We start from the raw sequence: 23611 nt of genomic DNA, 5'->3' as shown, positions 1-23611 counted from the left end.
CGGCGAGAAGCCGTTGTAATGTCCCTCCCTCTTCGACCTGAGCCTCCTGCCTGGCGCCTCGGTTCCTACCGGCCCCGCCCACCTCCGGGTCTCGCCGTGCGACCCTTCCCGGACACCGTCGCCCGCGCGTCGGAGGCGCCTCGGACTGCGGCGCCGCCCTTCCTCCGCGACATGGCCGACTCGGGGGCTGGTGAGTCTCGGCCTGGAGGTCCGGTGTGTGTGGACCGAAGCCCCCCAAGTGCCCGAAGGCGTCGGGCCGGTCTCACCGGGGTGTCGGGGGCCGGCGAGGCTTGTGACTGTCAAGACGCCCCGTCGCCGTTGGGGTTGTCCGGGGTAGGGTCTGTCAGCCCCGCCGCCGGCTCGCTCGCGGCCGCGGAGCCGCGCCGTCGGGGCGGGGAGAGACGGACTGTGGCAGCAGTCGTCTTGCCCTGGGCGCCGAGCCCGCAGGCCGTTTGTGTCGGCCTTTGGAGGAATAGCACTTTCAGCCGCTGTGCCCTTGCTAGCTAGGGTTGGACCAGGGCTGCTCTCTTCTCTTCGGTGCCCTCTGGCGTCGCCGGCTTTGTCGGCCACGGTTTTTTGAGACACGAAATGGATTTCGTGGTCTGGGACGCTACAACGTTTTCTCCAGCGTCTACACAAACAAGTTGCCATGGCTTGGACGGTTGTGAGAGAGGGGCGTGGCGGTACGCCGAGGGTACACACCCCAAGTGCCCCCCTCTGTTTCCAGAACTGAGCAAAATGCTCTCCCATTAACCGCCAGTCATTTCAGGGAACGAGTGATTCAGACTTGGTAAACGACTTTTGGTCGAGCAGCTTTCCTGATCGCAGCAGTATTTGGCGGAGGGGAGCGTGGTAGCGTGCTAGTTCGCAGTGTAGGGGTGTTTCCATGTCTGCCCCGTGCGTTCCTGCGGGTACATTAGATGGAATAAAGGAAAGCTGTTCTTAACAGGCTGAGTTAATCACCACCTGTTTGGGCGCCGGCGAAATCCCGACAGGCGCAAGGTGATTTGGTAAAAACATGATGATTACTACTGGGAATTAGAAGCGGCTCTCATTAGTTTCTAGTGACTTCAGATGCTCATTACCTAGCTGTCTTGTTTATGACAGATGCTCTCCTTAACTTTCAATTAAAAACACCTATAAAAGGCTTAGAAACAGGTAAATGGCTTAAGGTTTTAGATTGCAACAGTGAAAATTGCATGTGCTTCATACTTTTTGACTGTATTGAACTGATAGCATTCTGGAAGTCATCCCCAGAAATTTAATACATCGTTTAAAAATCCTGCCTGGAAGGATCTTTGAAATTCTTCAACAACCAAATTCCTTTTATTCTATTCTGCACAGTCAGGTATCTTGGCGGGAGGTTGTTGGTTTTTCAAGTGTGCGTATAGCCTTTTCTAGTGCTGTTGAAAACAGATCTTTCTCCCCTTCTTTCCCAACAGAGTGGATAACCATTGCCAATAACCTTCTTTTTAAATGTCACATACATCTAAGGATACATGAGCTTGAAGATTGTGATGCTAATGTTTTTATTGCTCTTTATCAATCTATTCTGGGAGAAAAGGTACCAGGTAAGGGTCCTAAAAAGCATGAGTACGTATATCAGGCCAGAAATTTCTAGTGCCTTTAGTTATATCCTTTGGTATTTAATATGTTTCCTTTTTTCTGTCCACATCATTTCTATCAAAAGATTACATTCATTACCTTAGTGAATAGCATATGGGCGCCCATAACAACAACCTTGACAATCAGTTCAGTGATTCTTGCTAATCATGGTTTACTCACATCTAATGTCTTGTGAAAGTTACACTAAGTGTGCCTTCAAAGGGTCTGCAGTTGAGTAAAAGGAAATTTGCTGGGTCTGGTCCCCTCACCTGTATTAAGGATAAGAGTTGGTGTTTATGAGTCTGATTTCCTGAGAAGACGGTTAATAACTGTGGATGTCTAACCGTCTGTGTGCTGTGACTCGCTTTTTTCTTTCAGAGGTGTCACACGTTTTGCTGTATCACTTGTTGGATATCTCAGAGTCCTCATGCATAGATTCCTTTGCTGCCTGTGTTTCCTTACATAGTTTATAACCATTAGCTCCTGTAGGAGTTGTGTAGCTTCTCTTCTTTTTCCTTTGTTAGCATGAGGCAGTGCCCTCATCACTTCCTAGAATAAAGGAGTGGCCTCTCACTGCTCTTTGAGCTAGCTTCCCCCTTTTAGGGTTCATGTTCCTCAATACCAGAGGAGAAACCAAAGACTTGACTTGATAGTAAATCTTGGCACACTGTATGCCAGTCATTTATGCCAGTAATTCCCACTAGACCGGTTTAACAGTACGTACACGAGCTCTCATTGAATACTGCTGTGGTCTCTTTCTAATGGGAAGCAGTCCACACTATTGGGCTAAGGTCTTGTCTCATGTCTTGCCTCCCTTAGTAGAATATTAGCATCTCTCTGAATTTAGGAACCAATTTATCTTCCTTTGTAGAGTATACTCATGTATATGTTTGATGTAATAAATATTGAACCATATTCTAGTTAACAATTATTCAATATTAGGATGTAAATCAGTAAATACTAACCAGTAAAGATTCAACTTTGTCATGTCTGGACTCTGTTAACTTTATCACACACTGTGTTTGGGCAGAACTTTTAACAGTTGAGCTAACTCAAAAGCCTAGTCAGAGATAAATGAAAACTTGAACCCTTACAAATGCAGAATTATGTGACTCCTCCCACAGACCTCATAGCTGTTCCCAGGAGTCCAGAGGATGATGCCCACAATGTACAGGCTGTGATTGATTCTCTGGCCTTGGATTACCTGCAGGTCAGCTTGTCTCACATAACAGGTTGGTATATACTTAAGCAGATAATTGTGCATTTTAGTAAATTGATTTGTTAGATAAAACCTTCAACATTGCTTAATTAATTAAATGAATGAGCTTATGGAATAGGCCAAACTTAAAACTGAGCCAAGAGAATCAAATGGTATAGTTAAGGCAAGCACACATGAGAACGTTTCCTGGAGGGGAAAACATTGAGTTTGTGATGGATCTGGGTATGAAATATAAGTACCCTAGATGCTAACTTAAGGTATGTGTTTTGTTATAGTTTTGATTTTAAAACATATCAGTGCTGCTTATTTGCAGTAGCTAGAAGTTAAAGCAGTTGATATCTGTTAATAAGGACTGATTAAATTATAATAGATCCACATAGTGGAGTACTCGGCAATTATAAAATGCTTTTTATGGACAACATTTCATTTTAGAGGAATGATCTCTGATGTAAATAGTATGAGAAAAATTTGGTGCGATTACAGTGATAATGTGCAGAATATGCTAATCTTTTAATACAAAGGAACTGATGGCTGTTGCAAAGACTATAGAATATACAAGAAATTGTAATACCCATCATCTCCAGCAGGAGAACTTCTGGGCTGTTAGACAAAAGGACAGGAATTTTCGCTGTATACCTTTTCTGCTTTTTGAATTTTGGACCACATTTATCCAAAAAAATTGTCTTGATGCAAACCATTTTTGAAAGTTTCCCCAAATAAAGTGTACCACGCTGTATTCTAAAACTAAGTATACCAGATTTATTTATAAATATTTGTATTTGCAGATAGTGAGATGAGAATTAGTCCAGTAAATTATTTCAAACCAATAAATAGAGGAAATCTGGTGAACTTGAAACTATACCACAGTCACAAAAATAAGGTTCATACTGTTGATTTACTCCTTGACAGTTGAAGAAAATAAATGTTCATCAGGACAGGTCATTTACATCTTATTTTGATATTCCAAAGAGAAAATAATTCTGTCTTAGGCTTTTGAGAGTATGTCTAGGGGAGTAAATGTAGTAAACCAGTTTGGAGAATTAAATTTGTGGCATAATCCTGTAGTCTTCGTGTTCTTTTGCAGTTTGAAATTGCGTCAGCACCCGAGTAGGGCATTTCTGGTATTTGTGTTTTGTAAACATGCTATAGCCAGGATAAACATCTGTGTGTGTAGAACTTTTTCATGCAGAGCTGCCCCTGACAAATCATACTCAGGCCCACAAAAAATTATAAACTGCTTACCTTCTCCAGCAGACTACAAAACAGCTTCTAGTCCTGTGTGCCTTTGAGGCAGCGTGTCCTGCTCCAAGAAGCGCTGTGTTCTGGCCGGGAGTCGTGGCTGCTGGGGTGGCAGAGTGTGCTCCCCATCCTGGAAACTGAGAAGTCTTGAGTATGCCCTTGGGATGTACTGATGTACCATAAGCCAGGAAAACAGGGCTTGAAGACAAGATTTCTGGCTAGTTGTCTTAGGCAGAAAAGAGTTTTCAAGCATTGTCTTTGGTAGTAGCCTAAAGCGTCAGATTGATGGTTTAGGTTTGTTGGGCATTGCAGCTGATTCTCTTAAATATCATGTTTCTGCTCTACTGTGCTGGTGTGAACTCCTGAGTGCCAGGCACTATGTCCCAAAGGACAGCCAGTGGTTAAGTTCCAGCGACACCTGATAGCAGTCGTATCCATCTTAGGCAACCTTAAACATGTCAGGTTTCCATACTTTGAACAACCCATTTCTGTTAAACATTTCAGCTTAACATGTTTATGTGTTTTTTTTTTGTTTTTTTTTTGTTTTTAATTTTTGACAGGCAGAGTGGACAGTGAGAGAGAGAAACAGAGAGAGAAAGGTCTTCCTTTGCTGTTGGTTCACCCTCCAATGGCCGCCACTGCAGCCGGCGCACCGCGCTGATCCGATGGCAGGAGCCAGGATCCAGGTGCTTTTCCTGGTCTCCCATGGGGTGCAGGGCCCAAGCACCTGGGCCATCCTCCACTGCACTCCCTGGCCATAGCAGAGAGCTGGCCTGGAAGAGGGGCAACCAGGACAGAATCCGGCGCCCCGACCGGGACTAGAACCCAGTGTGCCGGCGCCGCAAGGTGAAGGATTAGCCTATTGAGCCACGGCGCCGGCTGAGCTTAACATGTATTAAAAATCTAGTACAGGCCAGGGACTGAGCTAGGGGCTGTGTCAAGATTAACTGGATATGACGGGAAATGAGGATAGAGAGGATGATGATGGGATGAGATGAAAAAGAATTTTAATGCAGGTTCTAGATTTTAGAAAGAGAGCTATTGATGAGATATTTGTGTGTGTGTGTTTAATTTGAGAGGTAGAGTTATGGACAGAGAGAGAGGTCTTCCTTCCATTGGTTCATTCCCCAAATGGCCACAAGGGCCGGAGCTGCTCCGATTAGAAGCCAGGTGCCTCCTCCTGGTCTCCCATGTGGGTGCAGGAGCCCAAGCACTTGGGCCATCCCCCACTGCCCTCCTGGGCCACAGCAGAGAGCTGGGCTGGAAGAGGAGCAACCAGGACTAGAACCGGTGCCCATATGGGATGCCGGCGCCACAGGCGGAAGATTAACCAAGTGAACTACAGTGCCGGCCTCTTGATGAGATTTTAATCAGAAAAAATGGTGTGGTCTGCACAAAGTAAGAATTAACAAATGGGGGGGGGGGGGGGACACAGGACTTCTTAATTAAAGTATCCCAGTTTTTTTGTGCTTGGTTTTGGTGTTACTCTGCTGTTCTCTTCTGAACAAACCACCATCTGAAGTATGAATCCACAGTCTGAAAGTTATGCTTTCATCATTTTTTTCACCAGCCTAAAGTAGCTCTGCCTAACAGCTTTTTATTTTGGAGTGAATCTTCAGTTATTTTGCTTCTTGAAAAAAGATGCGAATGAACATGCACCATATTCAAGGCTACTCCCTTTATATAATCAAGACAATAGGAAAATGATTTTTTAAAACATTTATATTCCTTTGGATTTATTTATAATGCTTGTATTCTGGATAGCATTTTCTCAGTGTTATATCCATTTCAAGATCTAAGAGGCTTTCAGATTTTGTGATTAAAATTTTTAATAGCTCCGTATTCTGTGTTCAGGAGAAAATATAGTGAGAGGAGATAAAGAATCTATTAAGAATCTCCTAGAAATATTTGATGGGCTGCTGGAGTATCTTACAGAACACATCAGTGAAACATCTCACGACAAAAGTAAGTTAAGAACAAAAGTTTGGTTTCTCTGCATTCTGTGTCGTATCCTTTTTTGCCTTTTATGTTTTTGCTTTTCTTCATTGGAAGCGGAATCACTAATGCAGTATACCTGGTAAGTTTTCATTGTAAATTGCTGCTGTGGGTGGTTGGGAATTCTATCCTAGACTATCACCATTTCCTTTGTTAACTAGGATGTTGCTTATAAATTAAAGATAATCCATAGGAGAAAGCTAAATTTTTGGCTAAATTGTTTATTGTCCTATTGCATGAAATTCCTTATTCCAAAATTTCCCATGTCAGAACTGGCATTTGTATTACAAATATGGGTGTTTCTGTTATATTTTCCTGGATTAATTTATAATCCCTGTATTCTTGATACATAGAAACAAACTGCTGCATTTCTGTCTTCAACCTACCCTTAGGTTCAGTTACAGTCTGTGGTTTTCTTTCTTTTCTTTTTCAAGATTTATTTGAAAGACTTAGAGATCGTCTATCCACTGGCTCACTTCCCAGATGGCCATAATGGCTGAGGCTGGGCCAGGCTAAAACCAGGAGCCTAGGTTTCCTATGTGGGTGCAGGAACCTAAACACTTGGGTCATCTTCTGCTTTCCCAGGCACGTTAGCAGGGAGCTAGATTGGAATTAGAACAGCTGGGTCTTGCTCATATGGAATGCCAGCATGGCAGACAGCAGCTTAACCCATTATGTCACAGTGCCAGCCCCATAGTCTGAATATATTAAAAATTTTACTTTTGAGTAACATTCCTCAAATTGTAACAATTTATTTTGTGAAATTTGATTTTATAGGGCCGGCACCACGGCTCACTTGGCTAATCCTCTGCCTGTGGCACCGGCACCCCGGGTTCTAGTCCCGGTTGGGGTGCCGGATTCTGTCCCGGTTGCTCCTCTTCCAGTTCAGCTGTCTGCTGTAGCCCGGGAGTGCAGTGAAGGATGGCCCAAGTGCTTGGGCCCTGCACCCACATGGGAGACCAGGAGGAAGCACCTGGCTCCTGGCTTCGGATCGGCACAGCGCACTGGCCGTAGCACCCATTTGGGGAGTGAACCAACGGAAAAGGAAGACTTTGGAAAAAAAATTTTTTTTGATTTTATAAAGATCAATATTGCCATATTATCCTAAAGGGTCATAGTTATTTAAATTCAATCAGCAGTTTCTAAAAGTTATTTATTCTCCATGACTCACATTTCTAGGGATACATCCTGAGGAAATCATACAAAGGAAAATTAGGTACTTGAAGATCTACACTGTATTGTTATTTATCATTGGGAATAAAAAGAAGGAACCTACATGTGACAATCTGGGATTGACTGTGGTTTTGGTCATGGGTGTAATAATCTGTTCTTATGTTGCAGAGTTACCAAAAAAAGCAGCAGCAATTAACAAATTCTAATACACATTAAGATAAAAATTTAAGTTGGGCCATCCTTCCTAATTCTCAAATTGTTGTTGATGAAACCTGTGCCATGATTCTAACATTTGAAACAAATCTTTAAAGTCTTTAGTTAGAAGTAGTTTCCTGCCTTCAATCATTGCTGCTAAAAGGATTTAAAAGCTAGAAGGGAATACTGAAAGGTGGAAATTTCTTATTTTATTTTAAAAATGCTTGAGTGCTTAATATGTATTAAACGCCAGTGTGGGTACTCCAGGAGGAATCAAAGCACATGTCACATCTGTGCAGTCAGAGGGACCTGTGCAAGTTAGGAAGACATCCATAAATATATAGAGTAAAAACATACAAGAAGAATTAGAGACTTAAGGTTAGTGACATGTGGCACTCATGTAATTCAAGACTACCAGTAGTATTTGGATACTCTGTGCCATTTGGCTTTTTAGCAGCAAAATTAAAAGATGGAAAACTAACTCTGAGTAAAGAGATTTAAGATGAATGATTGTGGTTTTAAAAATATTTATTTGAAAGGTGGAGAGAGAGAACTAGCCAATGGAAGATCGATCTCTCTTTCTCTTTCTCCCTTTCCCTCTCCCCCCAATTCTGCATTTCAAATAAATGAATACATCTTTTAAAAAAACTAAAACCCCAGATACTACACTCCATCTGCTAGTTCGTTCCCCAAATGGCTGACACAGCCAGGGCAGGGCCAAGCCAAAGCCAGGAGCCTGGAACTGCATCTGGGTCTCCCAAGCAGGTGCAAGGGCCCAAGTACTTGGGCCGCTATCTGCTGATTTCCTAGGCACATTAGCAGGGAATTGGATCAGAAGTGGAGCAGCCAGAACTCAAACATGCACTCATATGAGATGCTGGCGTCTTAGGTGGAAGCTTAACCCGCTGCAGAAGAACAATTTTTGTAAAAATTCAGTGCTGATTGCAAGTAGGGGAAGGACAGTCATGTCTGGCCAGTGGCCCGGGAGCGGGGTGGAAAGAGGACAGAAATAAGAGTCTTGTGCGAGTGTGGGTAGTGAAGTCTGAATGGTATTCCCAGGGAGAGCAGTAGTGTGAGTTCTGCAAGGCTGGAAGTTGTTCCAAAGGGTCTCCCCATTTGGTAATACATTGGTTGGACGTTTCTTAAGGTTTGTTTCTCACCATTGCAGGTGCTAATTATAATCACAGTATTACTTAGTAGTGGTTCAGTCTTCACAATGCCAGTTAGCGATAATGGGAAATAGAAGTTTATTGCCACCAGTCATATCCGCTGTGATTGAGCATTATTGCTACTAAAGGACGAGGATGTGAAAAAAAATCAAAACCATGGGTTCAGTGCTGCGTTTTGCTCCTTGGTGCGTGACTGAAGCGCTCTAAGTGTGTTTTCTCACATGGCAGTGCTTTCATGGTTGTTGTGAAGGTTAACTAAGTAGTTATGTGTATCAAGTTTAGCACAGAGCTTAGAGTAAATACATGATAAATGTTAACAAATATTATTAAAGTGCTGCTTGTGAATGGAAACAGGTAGATGTTTGAGTAGGGACTCTGGGCGTGGGCGTGGGCATGTCCAGAAGGGGTAAAGCTGAGTGAAGGGAGGCTTCCCCCACATCTCCTGCATCTCAGTTCCTGCTGCTGAAGTTCTCTTCTTTAGGTATATAGAAGTGGACAAGAAGGTGTTGCAGCCAAGCCCTGATGTGGTCTCTTAGTCTGTGTGTGATGGTTTGTGAGCTGGAAGTAGGTTGACATGATCAGGTATTTCTGTCATCTTGATCAGTTGTCTTCGATATCCCTTACAGGAGAAGTATAAAGAATAAGTAAACCTGCAACCTAGCTTTAAAACTATAGACCCCATTTTTAAAGCAGTATGCTGCTTGTTTCTCAAGTAACTTATTATAGGTTGTGATTTGTTTTTTTGTAATTTCACCAGTTTATTTCAAGACAGGTTGGGCTTTGCCTCACTGTCCCTACTTCTGCCTCTTGTACAGACAAAGTAATACTAACCTGGTGAGAGTTTGGGGTTTTGGTATTACTGTTTTTATCTGTTTTAAATTAACAGGTGAAACCGAACAGTATTTTAAAGAATCACATCGAGGAGGACGTTTGGAAGAGCTAGAAAGTTCTAAGGAATCCAAATCATCATCAAAAAGAGTTTCTTTTGAAAGGTAGCTGTCTGTGGATTTCATTAAAACAAATTACACAATTCCTTCTAAGAATGAAAACTGCACCCACTGTACTAGAATGGCACCCCTAAAACATGTGAACATCTAACTTCTAAGCCTTCCTTGAGGGAATTTTAAGAACCTTGAGCTATTAATACCAGTTCTCAATAATTACCTATTCATTTTCCCTTGATTATTAAAGTTTATCTTCCTTGCAGAAAACTTGTAGAGAAAAAAAAATTTTTTTTAGCTTATTTGAGAGGAGAGAGATCTCTTTGATTCACTCTCCAAATGCTTTTAATGGCTCCACTCTGAAGCCAGGAGCCAGGAACTCAAACTAGGTCTCCCTCCTGAATGGCAGGAATCTAGCCACTTGAGCCGTCGCTGCTGTCTACCAGGGTTGTTACTAGCTGGAAGCTGGGGTTGGAAGCTGAAGCCAAGACCAAATGCAGATATCTGGGTTGGAGGCCTCTCAGTGGTATCTTTTTTTTTTTTTTTTTTTTTTTAATTTATTTTGACAGGTAGAATTAGACAAAGACAAAGGTCTTCCTTCCGTTGGTTCACCCCCCGATGGCTGCCATGGCCAGTGCTGCGCCGATCCGAAGCCAGGAGCCAGGTGCTTCCTTCTGGTCTCCCATGCCAGTGCAGGCACCCAAGCATTTGGGCCATCCTCCACTGCCTTCCTGGGCCACAGCAGAGAGCTGGCCTGGAAGAGGAGCAGCCGGGACAGAACCGGCGCCCATATGGATGCAGGCGCTGCAGGCAGAGGATTAACCTAGTGAGCCATGGCGCCGGCCCCAGTGGTATCTTAAGTACTAAGCCAAATTCCCACCCACATAGTTTTTTTTTAAAGATTTATTTGAAAGGCAGTTACAGGGGCTGGCGCTGTGGCGTACTGGTTAAAGCCAATGCCTGCAGTGCAGGCATCCCATATGGGCACCAATTCATGTCCCAGCTGCTCCACTTCCTGTCCAGCTCTCTGCTATGGCCTGGGAAAGCAGTAGAAAATGGCCCAAGTCTTTGGGCCCCTGCACCCACGTGGGAGACCCAGAGGGGAGGCTCCTGGCTTTAGATCGGTGCAGCTCCAGCCGTTGCAGCCAACTGGGAGTGAACCAGCAGATGGAAGACCTCTCTGCCTCTCCTCTCTCTGTGTATCTCTGACTTTTAAATAAATAAATAAATCTTAAAAAGAAAAGCAATTATAGAGAGGGAGAGAAAGAGATCTTCCATCTACGAGTTTACTCCCTCAAATGGCTGCAAGTGCCAGGACCAGGCAAACTGAAGCCAGGATCCAGGAACTTCATCCAGGTCTCCATGTAGGTGCAGGGGCTCAAGCACTTGGGCCATCTTCTGCTTTCCCAGATCTGTTCGCTGGGAGCTGGATTGGAAGTCGAGCAGCAGGGACTTGAACCAGCACTCAAGTGTCGCAGGCAGCAGCTTCACCCCCAGCCCCGAGAATATGAATGTTTTATGGCTATTAATAAAAGTTTTCCAGAAAGGCCATTACTGTGTCCACTAGCAGCATAAAAGTGCCAGGTTTACAGCAACCTTATGAGCCAATATCCTTGACCAACATCAGCATTTAAAAATTTTTGCTTTTATAGACGTAATGTATTGTGGTTACGGTTTGATTATACTTCCCTTCTAACTGAAGATTGACATGATGGTGTGACTTTGCTTGAAATATCTAATTTGCAGTTTCTTATGGAGTCTCTCATGGTTTGAAAAGCATAGGCAGTAGGGGTTGGCACTGTGGCCCAGCAGGTTAAGCTGCCACCTGCAGTACTGGCATCTCATGTGGGTGCCAGTTCGAATCCTGGCTGTTCCACTTCTCATCCAGCTCCCTGCTAATGTGCCTGGGAAAGCAGTAGAAGATGACCCAAATGTTTGGGCTCTTGCACCCACATGGGAGGCCCAGAAGAAGCTCCTGGCTTTAGCCTGACACAGCCCCAGCTATTGCAGCCATTTTGGGAGTAAACCAGTGGATGGAAGATATATCTCTCTCTCTCTCTCCCCCTCTCTCTCTCCCCCTCTCTCTCTCCCCCTCTCTCTCTCCCCCTCTCTCTCTCTCTCCCCCTCTCTCTCTCTCCCCCTCCCTCGCTCGCTCGCTCGCTCCCCCCTCTCTCTGTAACTCTGCCTTTCAAATAAATAAATCTTTAAGAAAAAGAAAATGTAGGCAGTGCCTTTTTTAAAGATTTATTTATTTATCTGAAAGTCACAGCTACACAGAGAGAGGAGAGGCAGAGAGAGAGGTCTTTCATCTGCTGGTTCACTCCCCAGTTGACTGCAACGGCTGGAGCTATGCCCATCTGAAGTCAGGAGCCTCCTCCAGGGCCCCCACACGGGCGCAGGGGCTCCAAGGACCTGGGCCATCTTGTACTGCCTTCCCAGGCCACAGCAGAGAGCTGGACTGGAAGTGGAGCAGCTGAGACTAGAACCGGCACCCATATGGGATGCTGGTGCTTCAGGCCAGGGCTTTAACCTGCTGCGCCACAGTGCCAGCCCCGGCAGTGCCTTTTTTATGGTACTGAATAGTACACTGAAAAATGTGCCTCAGAGGAAACCACTGGAAGGTGAAATTCTTGGCTTTATTTTTCATTATTACATGAAAATAATATTTACATGAAAATAATTTTCATATTACATGAAAAAATGCACAAGTGAAACAGGTCAGTAATAATGAAGAATCAGTGCCCTACCTAGACTCCACTTCTTTCTTGCTGCTAGAGTCAGCCATATTTGCTGTTCTGTGTGTGCCTGTGTATGTAACCCCAATACCGTATGCATAGCTATTCCCACCAGGCCTGTCTCAGTCAAAACAGATGAATAGCATGCAGGGATACACAACAAAAGGTAGACTTTTCCATGTTCTGCCGTAGGCGTTGAGCAGTCTGAACACATGCAGCCTGGCTACTTGAAGGAGCTCCCTAGGTGTTGACGGGAAGGGCTCAGTGTGGTCAGGCCAGGCGCTCCATAACAGAGGGGACTCTTTTAGGTGCTCTTCGTCTGAGGCGCTGGGCCGCTCTTGGGATGAAGATGAAGCAGAATCCACTGGTGAAGTAATTAGACTTGGAGACACAGCACACACCTTTTCTCTAAGAAGTAATGGTAAGTAAACTTCAAATGTTAGTTACTGTTACTCTGTACACAACTAATAAAGTATAAGTAGTTATACTTAGGAGTATTTAAGAAAAAGAACCCTAACTGGACATCAGAATTGAAATCCTGGGGCTGGCCATTGTGGCATAGCAGGTTAAGCCGCCACTTGGCATTGCCAGCGTCACGAATTGGAGTGCCTAGTTTGAGCGTCCTGGCCACTCTGCTTCCACACCAGCTTCCTGCTAATGCATCCTGGGAGGCAGCAGAAGATGGCTCAAACACTTGAGCCCCTGCCACCTGTGTGGGAGACCATGATGTAGTTCTGAGCTCCTGGCTTGATCCTGACCCAGCCTTGGCCATTTTAGTTATTTGAGTAGTAAACCAATGAATGGAAGCTATCTCCCTCTGTTGTCTCTCTCTCTTTCAAGTAGATGAAAATAACTAAAAAAAAAAAAAAATCCCAGACTACTACCATTACCCACCAGATACAAAATCAGTCAAGAGGGAGTCACAGGCATAAGCTCAGGTAAGTCCAACACAAATAAGTGGCGACAGGGTTGTCACATAATTTGTGGGGCCTGGAATCCTTGGCAAAGGGTTTGGGATGCAGTTTTATTGCCTAGTGACACTTTCAGAATGTTCCTTAATTGTGTTTCCTGAACTACCTGACCCCTTGTCGTCATTGCAGTGTACTCCTAGTGACGATTTTTCTTCGAGCTTTAGGCCACATTTTCAACAGTATTGCTTGTACACAGTAATCTTGTGTATTTTTTAGGCTCCAATTTGGAGCCTCCTGCCGTGCCGCCCTCCAACCACCTGCTCCCTGTCCTGCCTAACGTGGTTGCCATGCTCTTCTCTGACATTGTGTTCCTTTCTATTCCTGGCAAACTCACCCTCCAAGGTCCGACCGCCCCCATCTTCAGGCTCTGATGCTCTGTCCCCCCCCCCCCCTTTAAAGATTTATTTGACCAGCGCTGCGGCTCACTAGGCTAATCCTCCGCCTGTGGCGCCAGCACCCCGGGTTTCTAGTCCTGGATGGGGCGACGGTTCTGTCCTGGTTGCTCCTCTTCCAGTCCAGCTCTCTGCTGTGGCCCGGGAGCGCAGTGGAGGATGGCCCAAGTGCTTTGGCCCTGCACCCACATGGGAGACCAGGAAAAGCACCTGGCTCCTGGCTTCAGATCGGCGCAGTGCGCTGGCCATAGCAGCCATTTGGGGAGTGAACCAACGGAAAGAAGACCTTTCTGTCTGTCTACTGTCTATGCCTGTCAAAAAAATAAAAAAATAAGGTTGATTTGAGAAGCAGAGTTATAGAGAAGGAGAGAGACAGAGAGGTCTTCCATCCGTGGTTCTCTCCCCAGATGGCCGCAATGGCTGGGGTTGGGCTGATCTGAAGCCAGGAGCTTTTTCTGAGTTTCCCACACAGTTGCAGGGGCCCAGGCACTAGGGCCATTTCCAAGGCCATCAGCAGGGAACCAAACTGGCAACCATGTGGGATGTTGGCACCACAGGCGGAGGCTTAACCTATGCCACAGCACCAGCCCCAATGCTCTGTTTCTTTCTTTCTTTCTTTTTTTTTTAATATTTATTTATTTATTTGAAAGAGTTACACAGAAAGAGAAGGAGAGGCAGAGAGAGAGGTCTTCCATCTGCTGGTTCACTCTCCAATTGGCTGCAACAGCTCGATCTGCAACTATCCAAAGCCAGGAGTCAGGAGCTTCTTCCGGGTTTCCCGGATGGGTGCAGGGGCCCAAAGACTTGGGCCATTTTCTCCTGGTTTCCTAGGCCACAGCAGAGAGCTGGATCGGAAGTGGAGCATCCAGGACTCAAACTAGCGCCCATATGGGGTGCCAGGACTGGAGGTGGCGGCTTTACCCGCTATACCAGAGCGCCAGCCCCACTCGGTGTTTCTAAGGTGTGACCTTTGTTATTTCTGTAACACCATTCACATATCAATGGTAACTTACTTTAACTGTTAGATAAACTATGAGTTCCAGGGACAGCAGCCAGGTCATGCTCATTTATTATTTTTTTCAATGTCTTCTCTGCCACGAAGTGGTAATTCAGTGGGAAATGGCACAAATGCCTGCCTTTATGGGGCTACCTGTAGAGGTTGCTGATAACTAAGATAAATAGTAAAATATATAGTAAAATTATTCTTACTCATCTTAGTGTTCTAAAACTTAGCAAAACACCAAGCTCCAATAAGTTTTATTAATGGAAGGATGAGAATATCAGAGTGGAATTAGGTACATTAAGTTGGGCATCGAGGCAGATGTTTGTCCCAGAAGTTAAGGTGCAAGTTGGAGCACTTCCATCCTGGATCAGTTACTTGGCTTCAAGTCCAGGTTCTGCTTCCAGTTACAGCTTCCTGCTGATAAACACTGTGGGAGGAAACAAGTGATAGCTTGAACAGGTGAGTCCCAGCTACCTATATGGGGTACTTGGGTAGAGTTCCTGTTTTTTGGCTTTGGCAAGGCCCAGGGCCACCCTTAGGCTTTGCAGGCATTTGGAGAGTGACCCAGCCGATATGTCTGTCTCTCAAGGTAAAAAACTGTTTTTTGTTTGATTTTGTTTTTAAAATATTTATTACTTGAAAGGCAGAGTTTCAGAGAGAAGGAAGGAGAAAGAGAAATCTTCCATCTGCTATTTCACTCCCCAAATATCCTCAACAGCCATGGCCAGGCTGGGCTGAAGCCAGGAGCTTCATCTTGGTCTCCTGCATGGGTGGTAGGGGCTCAAGTTCTTGGGTCATTACTTGTGCTTTGCCAAGCACATTAACAGGGACTGGAAGTGGAGTAACTGGACTCAACCTGGTACTCATGTTGGATGCTAGATGTTGCAGGTGGTGACTTAAACCTGCTGCACCATAATGCTGGCCTCTGATGGTTTAAAATTTTACCGCTAATGTTTTCCAGGTGCTCAAGGTCCTAATGAAATTCAGTCTAAAAAGGCCTCAGCGTCTCCAAGTTCTAAGTCACGTGATGATGTGTTGGACCCTTCCTCATCTAGTTTTTTGTCCAAGAATAGGACATCCTTCGTTGAAGACCGTGAGTTGCAGTGGGTTTAGTTTAGACTGCAGCTGTGTTGTAGATAGTTCCTGCTACAAATATTACTATTATTAACCTTTTTACTTTTATTACTCTATTTTGAGATTCTTTTTGATTTACGTGATCTTGTAGATTTTTTTCTGTTAGTTTCCATATTTGCTTAAAATGATCTTGGCATACTCATGTTTCTTTGCTGTCCCTCTGCAATTCTGCCTTTCAAATGAATCTTTTTTTTAAAAAAATGATTTTTGGTCGTGTGTGTGTGTGTGTGTGTGTATAAAAGATTTATTTTTTGAAAGAGTTACAGAGAGGCAGAGAGAGAGATCTTCTCACTGATTCACTCTTCAAATGGTCGCAACGGCTGGAGCTGGGCCTATGCGGAGCCAGGAGCCAGGACCTTCTTCCAGGTCTCCCTTGGAGGTGCAGGTGCAGGGGCTCAAGCATTTGAACCATCTTCTGTACCCATATGGGATGGCCACACTGCAGGTGGCAGCTTTACCTGCCACACCACAGCGCCAGCCCCTGGTCGTATATTTTTCAAACCACTATTTTGTTACTTCATTATCTAAATCCACTAAAGGCTTTTTTTTTTTCTTTTTTTTTGCACAGAGAGAGGATGGGGATGTAGAGAAAGGTCTCTGAACGACTGGTTCACTCCCCAAATGGCCAGAGCAGATCTGGTCAGGAGCCAGGATCTTCTTCCAGATCTCCCATGTGGGTGCAAGGGCCCAAACACTGGGACCATCTTGGGCTGCTTTCCCAGGCGCATTAGCAAGGAGCTGGATCGGAAGTGCAGCCAGGACTTGAACTGGTGCCCACATGGGATGCTAGCATTACAGGCGGAGGATTTACCTGCTATACCACAGTGCCAACCTCTAAAGCAATTGAGAGTCTGATACGTTAGTATATTGAATGGTGGTTTTCAAATTATTAGTGAATAAGAAAACACAGTAACTTGAAAACAGATTTTCATATATTATTAAATAAAATTGTTTCTAGCTAACCAGTCTTTTAATATGTGGATAAACCATAATTTATATTATGCTGTTCTTCAAGCCACTTAAGTTGCTTTTAGTATTTCATTATTTTTAAATAGAAGTGACATTTCTACCAACGGCAAAGGAAGACCTTCCTCTCTCTCTCTCTCACTGTCCACTCTGCCTGTCAAAAAATAAAAAAAAAAAAAAAAGTGACATTTCTGTGATAATAGTGTTGAAATTACATTTATCCCAACTTCATTGGATCACTAATTGTCTGCTGAGGATGTATCCCTGGTTTTATTATTTTTAAAAGATTATTTATTTATTTGAAAGAGTTACAGAGAAAGGAGAGGCAGAGAGAGAGAGGTCTTCCATCCGCTGGTTCATTCCCCAATTGGCCACAATGGCTGGAGCTGTGCCAATCCAAAGCCAAGAGCCAGGAGCTTCTTCCAGGTCTGCCACGCAGGTGCAGGGGCCCAAGGACTTGGGCCATCTTCTACTGTTTTCCCAGGCCATAGCAGAGAGCTGGATCAGAAGTGGACTTGAACTTGCACCCATAGGGGATGCCAGCACTGCAAGCGGCGGCTTTACCCGCTACACCACAGTGCTGGCCCCTGGTTTTATTATTTTTATATGTGCTTTGTTTTAATCAAGCTTAAAAAATATTTCTAATGATGGTGTGAACGTGTTTATGCAGATTTGTGACTATGAGTATAAAACGGTTTGTTATCGTATGCATTGTTATCTGCCTTACCAGCGGCAACCCCCCCTGGGAGTGTGGTTCCAAGCGCCAGGAAGCTAGGGGAGCCTATCCGAGCAGCCATTCCTTTACATCCGCCCTACCACCCTTCAGAACCTCGAGCACCCTGCCCCATCGGGAGAGAGTACTTGCGATCAAGTCACTGCTCTCCTGCTGCAAGTTCTGCCAGAGAGCACGCGACGTTCTCTGTGGTAAGTGGAAACACTTGCTTGCCATTGGCTAGAGACCCATATACTTTAAAGAGGTCTTTGCCAGAAGGTCAAGCATATTGCCCTAATCAAAGCATTGTATTTTTTGTTTAAGATTTGTATCCTTATTTGAAAGAGTTACACAGAAAGAAGGAGAGACAGAGATCTTCTATCTGCTGGTTAATTCCCAACATGATCACAATAGCCAGGGCTGGGCCAGGCCAAACCAGGAGCCAGGAACTTCCTCCAGGTCTCCCATATGAATATAAGCACTTGGGTCATCCTCTGATGCTTTTCCAGGCACATTAGCAGGGAGCTGGATGGGAAGTGGAGCAGCGGGGACTCGAACCAGTGCCCATATGGGATGCCAGCAATGCAGGTGGCAGCTTTACCTGCTATGCCACAGTGCCAGCCCCAATAACCTATTTCTTTTCCATAGAGAAGCTGATAGAGAACAAGCATCTCATCCAAAGTCACACAGCAATTGTGGAGTCAGGATTTGAACTCAGATATTCTGTCTTCAGACCCCATGTTATGTGTCCTTAATTATTTACCTTTTTTAAATATCAGAGTATGAAAAAGAATAACTATTCATTCATATGCCCATTTTTCAGCATGAACCAATGTTAATATCTTGGCCTCTTTTTCCTTTGAAAAAATTTTTTTTAACTTTTAATAAATATAAATTTCGAAAGTACAACTTTTGAATATAGTGGCTTTTTCCCCCCATAACCTCCCTCTCACCGCAACCATCCCGTCTCCCTCTCCCATACCATTCACATCAAGATTCATTTTCAATTATCTTTTTATACAGAAGATCAACTTAGTATATACTAAGTAAAGATTTCAACAGTTTGCACCCACACAGACACACAAAGTATAAAGTGCTGTTTGAGTACTAGTCTTACCGTTAATTTGCATAGTACAACACATTAAGGACAGAGATCCTACATGGGGAGTAAGTGCACAGTGACTCCCATTGTTGATTTAACAATTGACACTGTTGTTTATGGCATCAGTAATCACCCGAGGCTCTTGTCAGGAGCTACCAAGGCTATTGAAGCCTCTTGAGTTCACCAACTGCGATCTTATTTAGACAAGGTCATAGTCAAAGTGGAAGTTCTCTCCTCCCTTCAGAGAAAGGTACCTCCTCCTTTGATGGCCCGTTGCTGGGGTCTCACAGAGATCTTTCATTTAGTTTTTTTTTTTTTTTTTTTTTGTCAGAGTGTCTTGGCTTTCCATGCCTGAAATACTCTCATGGGCTTTTTAGCTGGATCCAAATGCCTTAAGGGCCGATTCTGAGGCCAGAGTGCTGTAAAAAATCCTTTTTATACAGTCATTTTGTCCTCATCTTCCTAAGAGTGGGTAGGTATATGCACAGGGTGAATTTGTAAACAGTGATCCATGGCCAGGGATTAGCCTAGTTGTTATGATCCCTGTATCTCGTATTGAAGTGATTGGGTTTGATATCCTTTGGCTCTTGATTCTAGCTTCCCAGTGCAGATCCTGGGAAATAGCAGTGATTGCTCAGGTAATTGAGTTCTTGCCACCCACGTGGGAGACCTGGATTGAGTAACTGGCTCCTGGCTTCTGCCAGGGCCCAGCCCCAGTCATTGTGTGCATCTGAGGAGTAAACCAGTCAATAAGGAGTATGCTCTTTGGTATCTGTTTCTGCTTTCTGCCTCTCAGTTTTTTTTATAAAAACCAAACTGATATGTTTTTAAAAATTTGAAGCAGTTCAGAAAAAGTACAAAGATAAAATGAACATCATTAGCAAATACAGCATCTTTCTAAACCTACTGTGGCTCTTTTCAGACAGGAGAGTGAATAGATAAAAAAGAGAAAAATAGAGTCACAGGCTACTGGTTACCTCTGGAGAAGGCTTAGGGAGAATGGTGGGGAGGCTTGATATGATAATCTTTAACCTGGATGGCAGTTTTGAAGTGCTTGAACTGGACACATGGAATATGTTCTTTTGTAATGTGATTGTATTTCAGTTCTTTGCTAAAAAATATTAAATTTTGTTTTACTTTAATAGAATAAAAGGCTACTGAAGTGAAATTGTGGATACTATGCCTTTAAACATCAAATGTTTGTTCACCAGAGGAAATATTTTCCAAGACTGCTTCCAAAGTTAAATTATTAGGAGAGAAAAGACGTGTGTTACTGTAGGTGTTTGACTGTGAGGTTTAATCATTGTTCCACTCTGGGACAGTTTCTGTTGACTCCTTGCACTGAAACAATGACTTGAATTTGTGATTTGATCATTTTTCCTCATTCAGGTGGAGCTAGAACTCCTGAAATTTCATGTTTGGTTGGTTGGATTCTTTTTAAAAGATTTATTTATTTACTTATCTATTTGAAAGCCAGAGTTACACAGAGAAAGGAAGAAACAGATCTTCCATCAGCAGGTTCACTCCCCAAATGGCTGCAATGGCCAGGGTTGGGCCAGGTTGAAGACAGGAGCTTCATTAGGGTCTCCCACGTGGGTGCAGGAGCCCAAGTACTTGGGCTATCCTCTGCTGCTTTCCAAAAGCTGGATCAGAAATGGGAGCAGCTGGGTCTCCAGCCAGTGCCCATATGGGATGCCAACATCGCAGGTAGCAGCTTTACCACAAAAATGTCAATGGTTTGTTGGTTTCTAAAGATTTTATTTGAAAGGCACAGTGAGAAATGGGGAGACAGAGAAAGAATCTCCATCCACTGGTTAACTCCCCAGGGGCAGGCTGAAGGCAGAAATCAGAAACTCCATCTGGGTCTCACATGTGGGTTTGCTTGGACGCAAGTACGTGGGCCATCTTCACTGATTTGCCAAGCATACTATCAGGGAGCTGGGTCAGAAGCAGAGCGGCCAGGAGTTGGACCAACACTCTGATATGGGATGTTGGCATTGGCAGGTAGCAGCTTAACCTGTGCCATAGCTCCAGCCCCTGAAATTTCATGTTTTAGAACACAGTCCCCTCCCATCTTATTTGAATGGCGTCTTGCCATACTTTTTCTCTGAGCACAAGTTTACAGACGTTGCTCCAGTCCTTTGGCATCAGGTGACAATAGGGTATTTTGAGATTCCTTTAAAAAACAAACATGGAGATCGAAGGGATCTAGTTTTTTGTCACAGGTCCTTTCACCCCCAGCCCCAGAAATATTTTATGTATCTTCTTTGTAGCTTTTTCAAGTCAGGCTTTTCTTGTTTTTAACAGGAACCAGATGATAGAGTTTTATTAACCTCCCAGTTGCCTAAAGATAGCACACAGGAAGTGGATAGAGCTCAGATCCAGCGCCTGAGGACAAGGAAGCTTCCCAAAGGAAAAAGGTAACATTGCAGGCTTCAGTGTTTCTAATCTCTTTGTCAAAGGATTTGAAAAGTAAGGTATATATTCTCCAGATTTAGCTGTGAAGATCGACATGAAAGATTTGTTAAGGATGTATTATAGTTATTTTGAAATACATAATATGTACCTGGTTGCTTAAATGTCACATGGTCACTTTTGTTACAGAAATGAAAACAGAGCCGCAGCCTCATCCTGGGATTTGCCTTTCTCCCAGAGGCCGAGCGGGAGGTTAACAGAACAGGAATTACACGCAGTATCCAAGAAGCTCTCTCAACGGCTCTCTGAGCTAGACTGGGCAAGCCTTGTTTTTTTAATTTACATTCAGGTTGCTGTGGGTTAGTGATCATTCAGGTGATCTCCCAATTTAGGTGAAAGCTAAGCTTAGGTATTGGAAAATGAGTTGTTTTGTAAGTACTGTAAAATACTCTGTAAGTCAAGCAGGTAGCCTTCCTTGATATTACCAAATACGGTACAGATTTACTCAGATCGTATGGAATTCTGATGAAAACAATCATTTATGATAAATTAATGCATGAAGCCTTTTTTTAGATATTTCTATGTAATCTCCCTTTGTCACTAGGTAAAAAATTGTATGGATCACCGATTGTCTCACAAAAAAAACAAACTAACCAGTATTATAGTTTTGGGGCATCAGTGGATGAATGTATTAAATCTTTTGTTGGTGTGGCTTGTTCTAAAGTTACTGAAACTGCATGGCCGGCGCCGCGGCTCACTAGGCTAATCCTCCGCCTGCGGCGCCGGCACACCGGGTTCTGGACCCAGTCGGGGCGCCGGTTCTGTCCCAGTTGCCCCTCTTCCAGGCCAGCTCTCTGCTATGGCCCGGGAGTGCAGTGGAGGATGGCCCAAGTCCTTGGGCCCTGCACCCACATGGGAGACCAGGGGAAGCACCTAGCTCCTGGCTTTGGATCAGTGCGATGTGCCGGCTGCGGCGGCCATTGGAGGGTGAACCAACACCCTCTCTGAAGAAAGAGAAAGGAAGACCTTTCTCTCTGTCTCTCTCACTGTCCACTCTGCCTGTCAAAAAAAACCAACAACAACAACAACAAAACAAAAACAAAAAACTTGCAGAGTCCATAGCACTGATACATACCCTTTAAGCACTACACAGGCGTAGGCATCTGAAACCCATCAGAGGAACCTCCTTAAAGGTTGTATATCTAATGCTACCAATTCACATTCTCTTGAAAGATGTTAAGAAGAATTTTCTCAACAGATGTTAAAAAGTGCCTTGGGTGATGGAATTAAAAAAAAGATAGATCCTAAAGAAGATAGTGGGACTGAAGCGGTGGAGAGTGGAAAGGAAGAGACCCTGTCTCAGCACAGTGACAGCATCATGGAGTATGGGCCAAAGAAGCTGAGGCCAGGTACGTATCCCAGAGAGACAGAGCAGGGATGCTGAAGTGAACTATCAGTTCCATATATTCTTACAGCTTTCTCATTTTAAATATTTCAGAAACATATGAAAGAATTGGAAATACCAAACACATATCTTCACCATCTAGAAGTGGCAGGTGTTAACATTTGTATTTGCTTTAGCCCTTTTGTGTTTAAGAAATAGAAGAGGGACCAGTGTTGTGGGGCAGCAGGTTTAGGCTACCACTTGTTAATGTGGTCATCCCATTTCAGAATGCCAGTTTGAGTCCTGAGCGCTCTGCTTCCCACCCAGCTTCCCACTGGTGCACCAGGGAAGGCAGCAGATGATAACCTAACCGGGATGGAGTTCCTGGCTGCTGGCTTTAGTCTGGCCCAGACCTGGCTATTGTGGCCATTTGGGGAGAGAACCAAGAGGTAGAAATCAATCATTTCTCTCCCTCCCTGTCTCTTTCAAATCTTACATTCCCTTTGATCTTCCCACAGACCTCTGCTTTTCCTTACCCTCAGTGAAACTACTATCTATCTTAAAATAGGTACTTTTTTCCCTTACTCCTGCCTTTATACTTGAAATTTGTATTTATTTTCATTTTATTTGAAAGGTAGACATTTCATCTGCTGGGTCACACTCTAAATGCCCATAACAACCAGGTTGGACCAGCAGCCCAGAACTCAATCTGAGTCTTCAATTTGAGTAGGGTAGGGACCTAAACACTTGAGGCATCACCTTCTATCTCCCAGATTAAGCATTAGCAAGAAGTCGGATAAGAAGCAGAGTATCCAGGACTCAAACCAGGTACTCCAATCTAAGATTCTGGCATCCCAAGCTGCTACTTAACTATGGTACCATATTCTTACCGAACTTTATACTTAGTAGCTTAGTTATTTGTCTAAACATACAAATAATTAGCTTTTTTAAAATTTATTTATTTGAAAATCATAGTTACACAGAGAGAGGGAGAAAGAGGTCTTCGATCCAGTGGTTCAATTCCCCAGGTGACTGCAAATGTCAGAGCTATGCTGATGCGAAGCCAGGAGCCAGGAGTTTCTTCCCGGTCTCCCATGCAGGTGCAGGGATCCAAGGACTTGGGCCATCTTGTACTGCTTTGCCAGGCCACAGGAGAGAGCTGGATCAGAAGTGGAGCAGCCGACTCTTGAACCGGCGCTTTAACTGAGTTTATACAGTATACCTTAGTTGTCACCGTTTATCCCATTTTCCCTCTTGCTGG

At 44.1% G+C, this 23611-nt stretch overlaps 1 protein-coding gene across 2 annotated transcripts in view; it reads left to right on the top strand.

Moving 5' to 3' along the window:
• Window positions 1-18: 18 nt before the first annotated feature.
• Window positions 19-23611, top strand: part of CEP95 (centrosomal protein 95) — a 34215-nt gene continuing 10622 nt past the window's right edge. For both annotated transcript variants that reach the window (XM_008271719.4, XM_070060461.1), the window contains exons 1-11: window positions 19-190; window positions 1443-1571; window positions 2730-2837; window positions 5918-6028; window positions 9482-9587; window positions 12580-12692; window positions 15599-15730; window positions 17468-17661; window positions 20859-20971; window positions 21156-21285; window positions 22225-22375. In XM_008271719.4, coding sequence (XP_008269941.1) covers window positions 19-190; window positions 1443-1571; window positions 2730-2837; window positions 5918-6028; window positions 9482-9587; window positions 12580-12692; window positions 15599-15730; window positions 17468-17661; window positions 20859-20971; window positions 21156-21285; window positions 22225-22375 — 1459 coding nt within the window. The remainder of the gene's footprint in view (window positions 191-1442; window positions 1572-2729; window positions 2838-5917; window positions 6029-9481; window positions 9588-12579; window positions 12693-15598; window positions 15731-17467; window positions 17662-20858; window positions 20972-21155; window positions 21286-22224; window positions 22376-23611) is intronic.

Source organism: Oryctolagus cuniculus, chromosome 17, assembly GCF_964237555.1.
Source record: "Oryctolagus cuniculus chromosome 17, mOryCun1.1, whole genome shotgun sequence".
NCBI lineage: Eukaryota > Metazoa > Chordata > Mammalia > Lagomorpha > Leporidae > Oryctolagus > Oryctolagus cuniculus.
The sequence above is the reverse complement of the archived record's forward strand: the minus strand, read 5'-3'. Positions and strand labels throughout refer to the sequence as shown.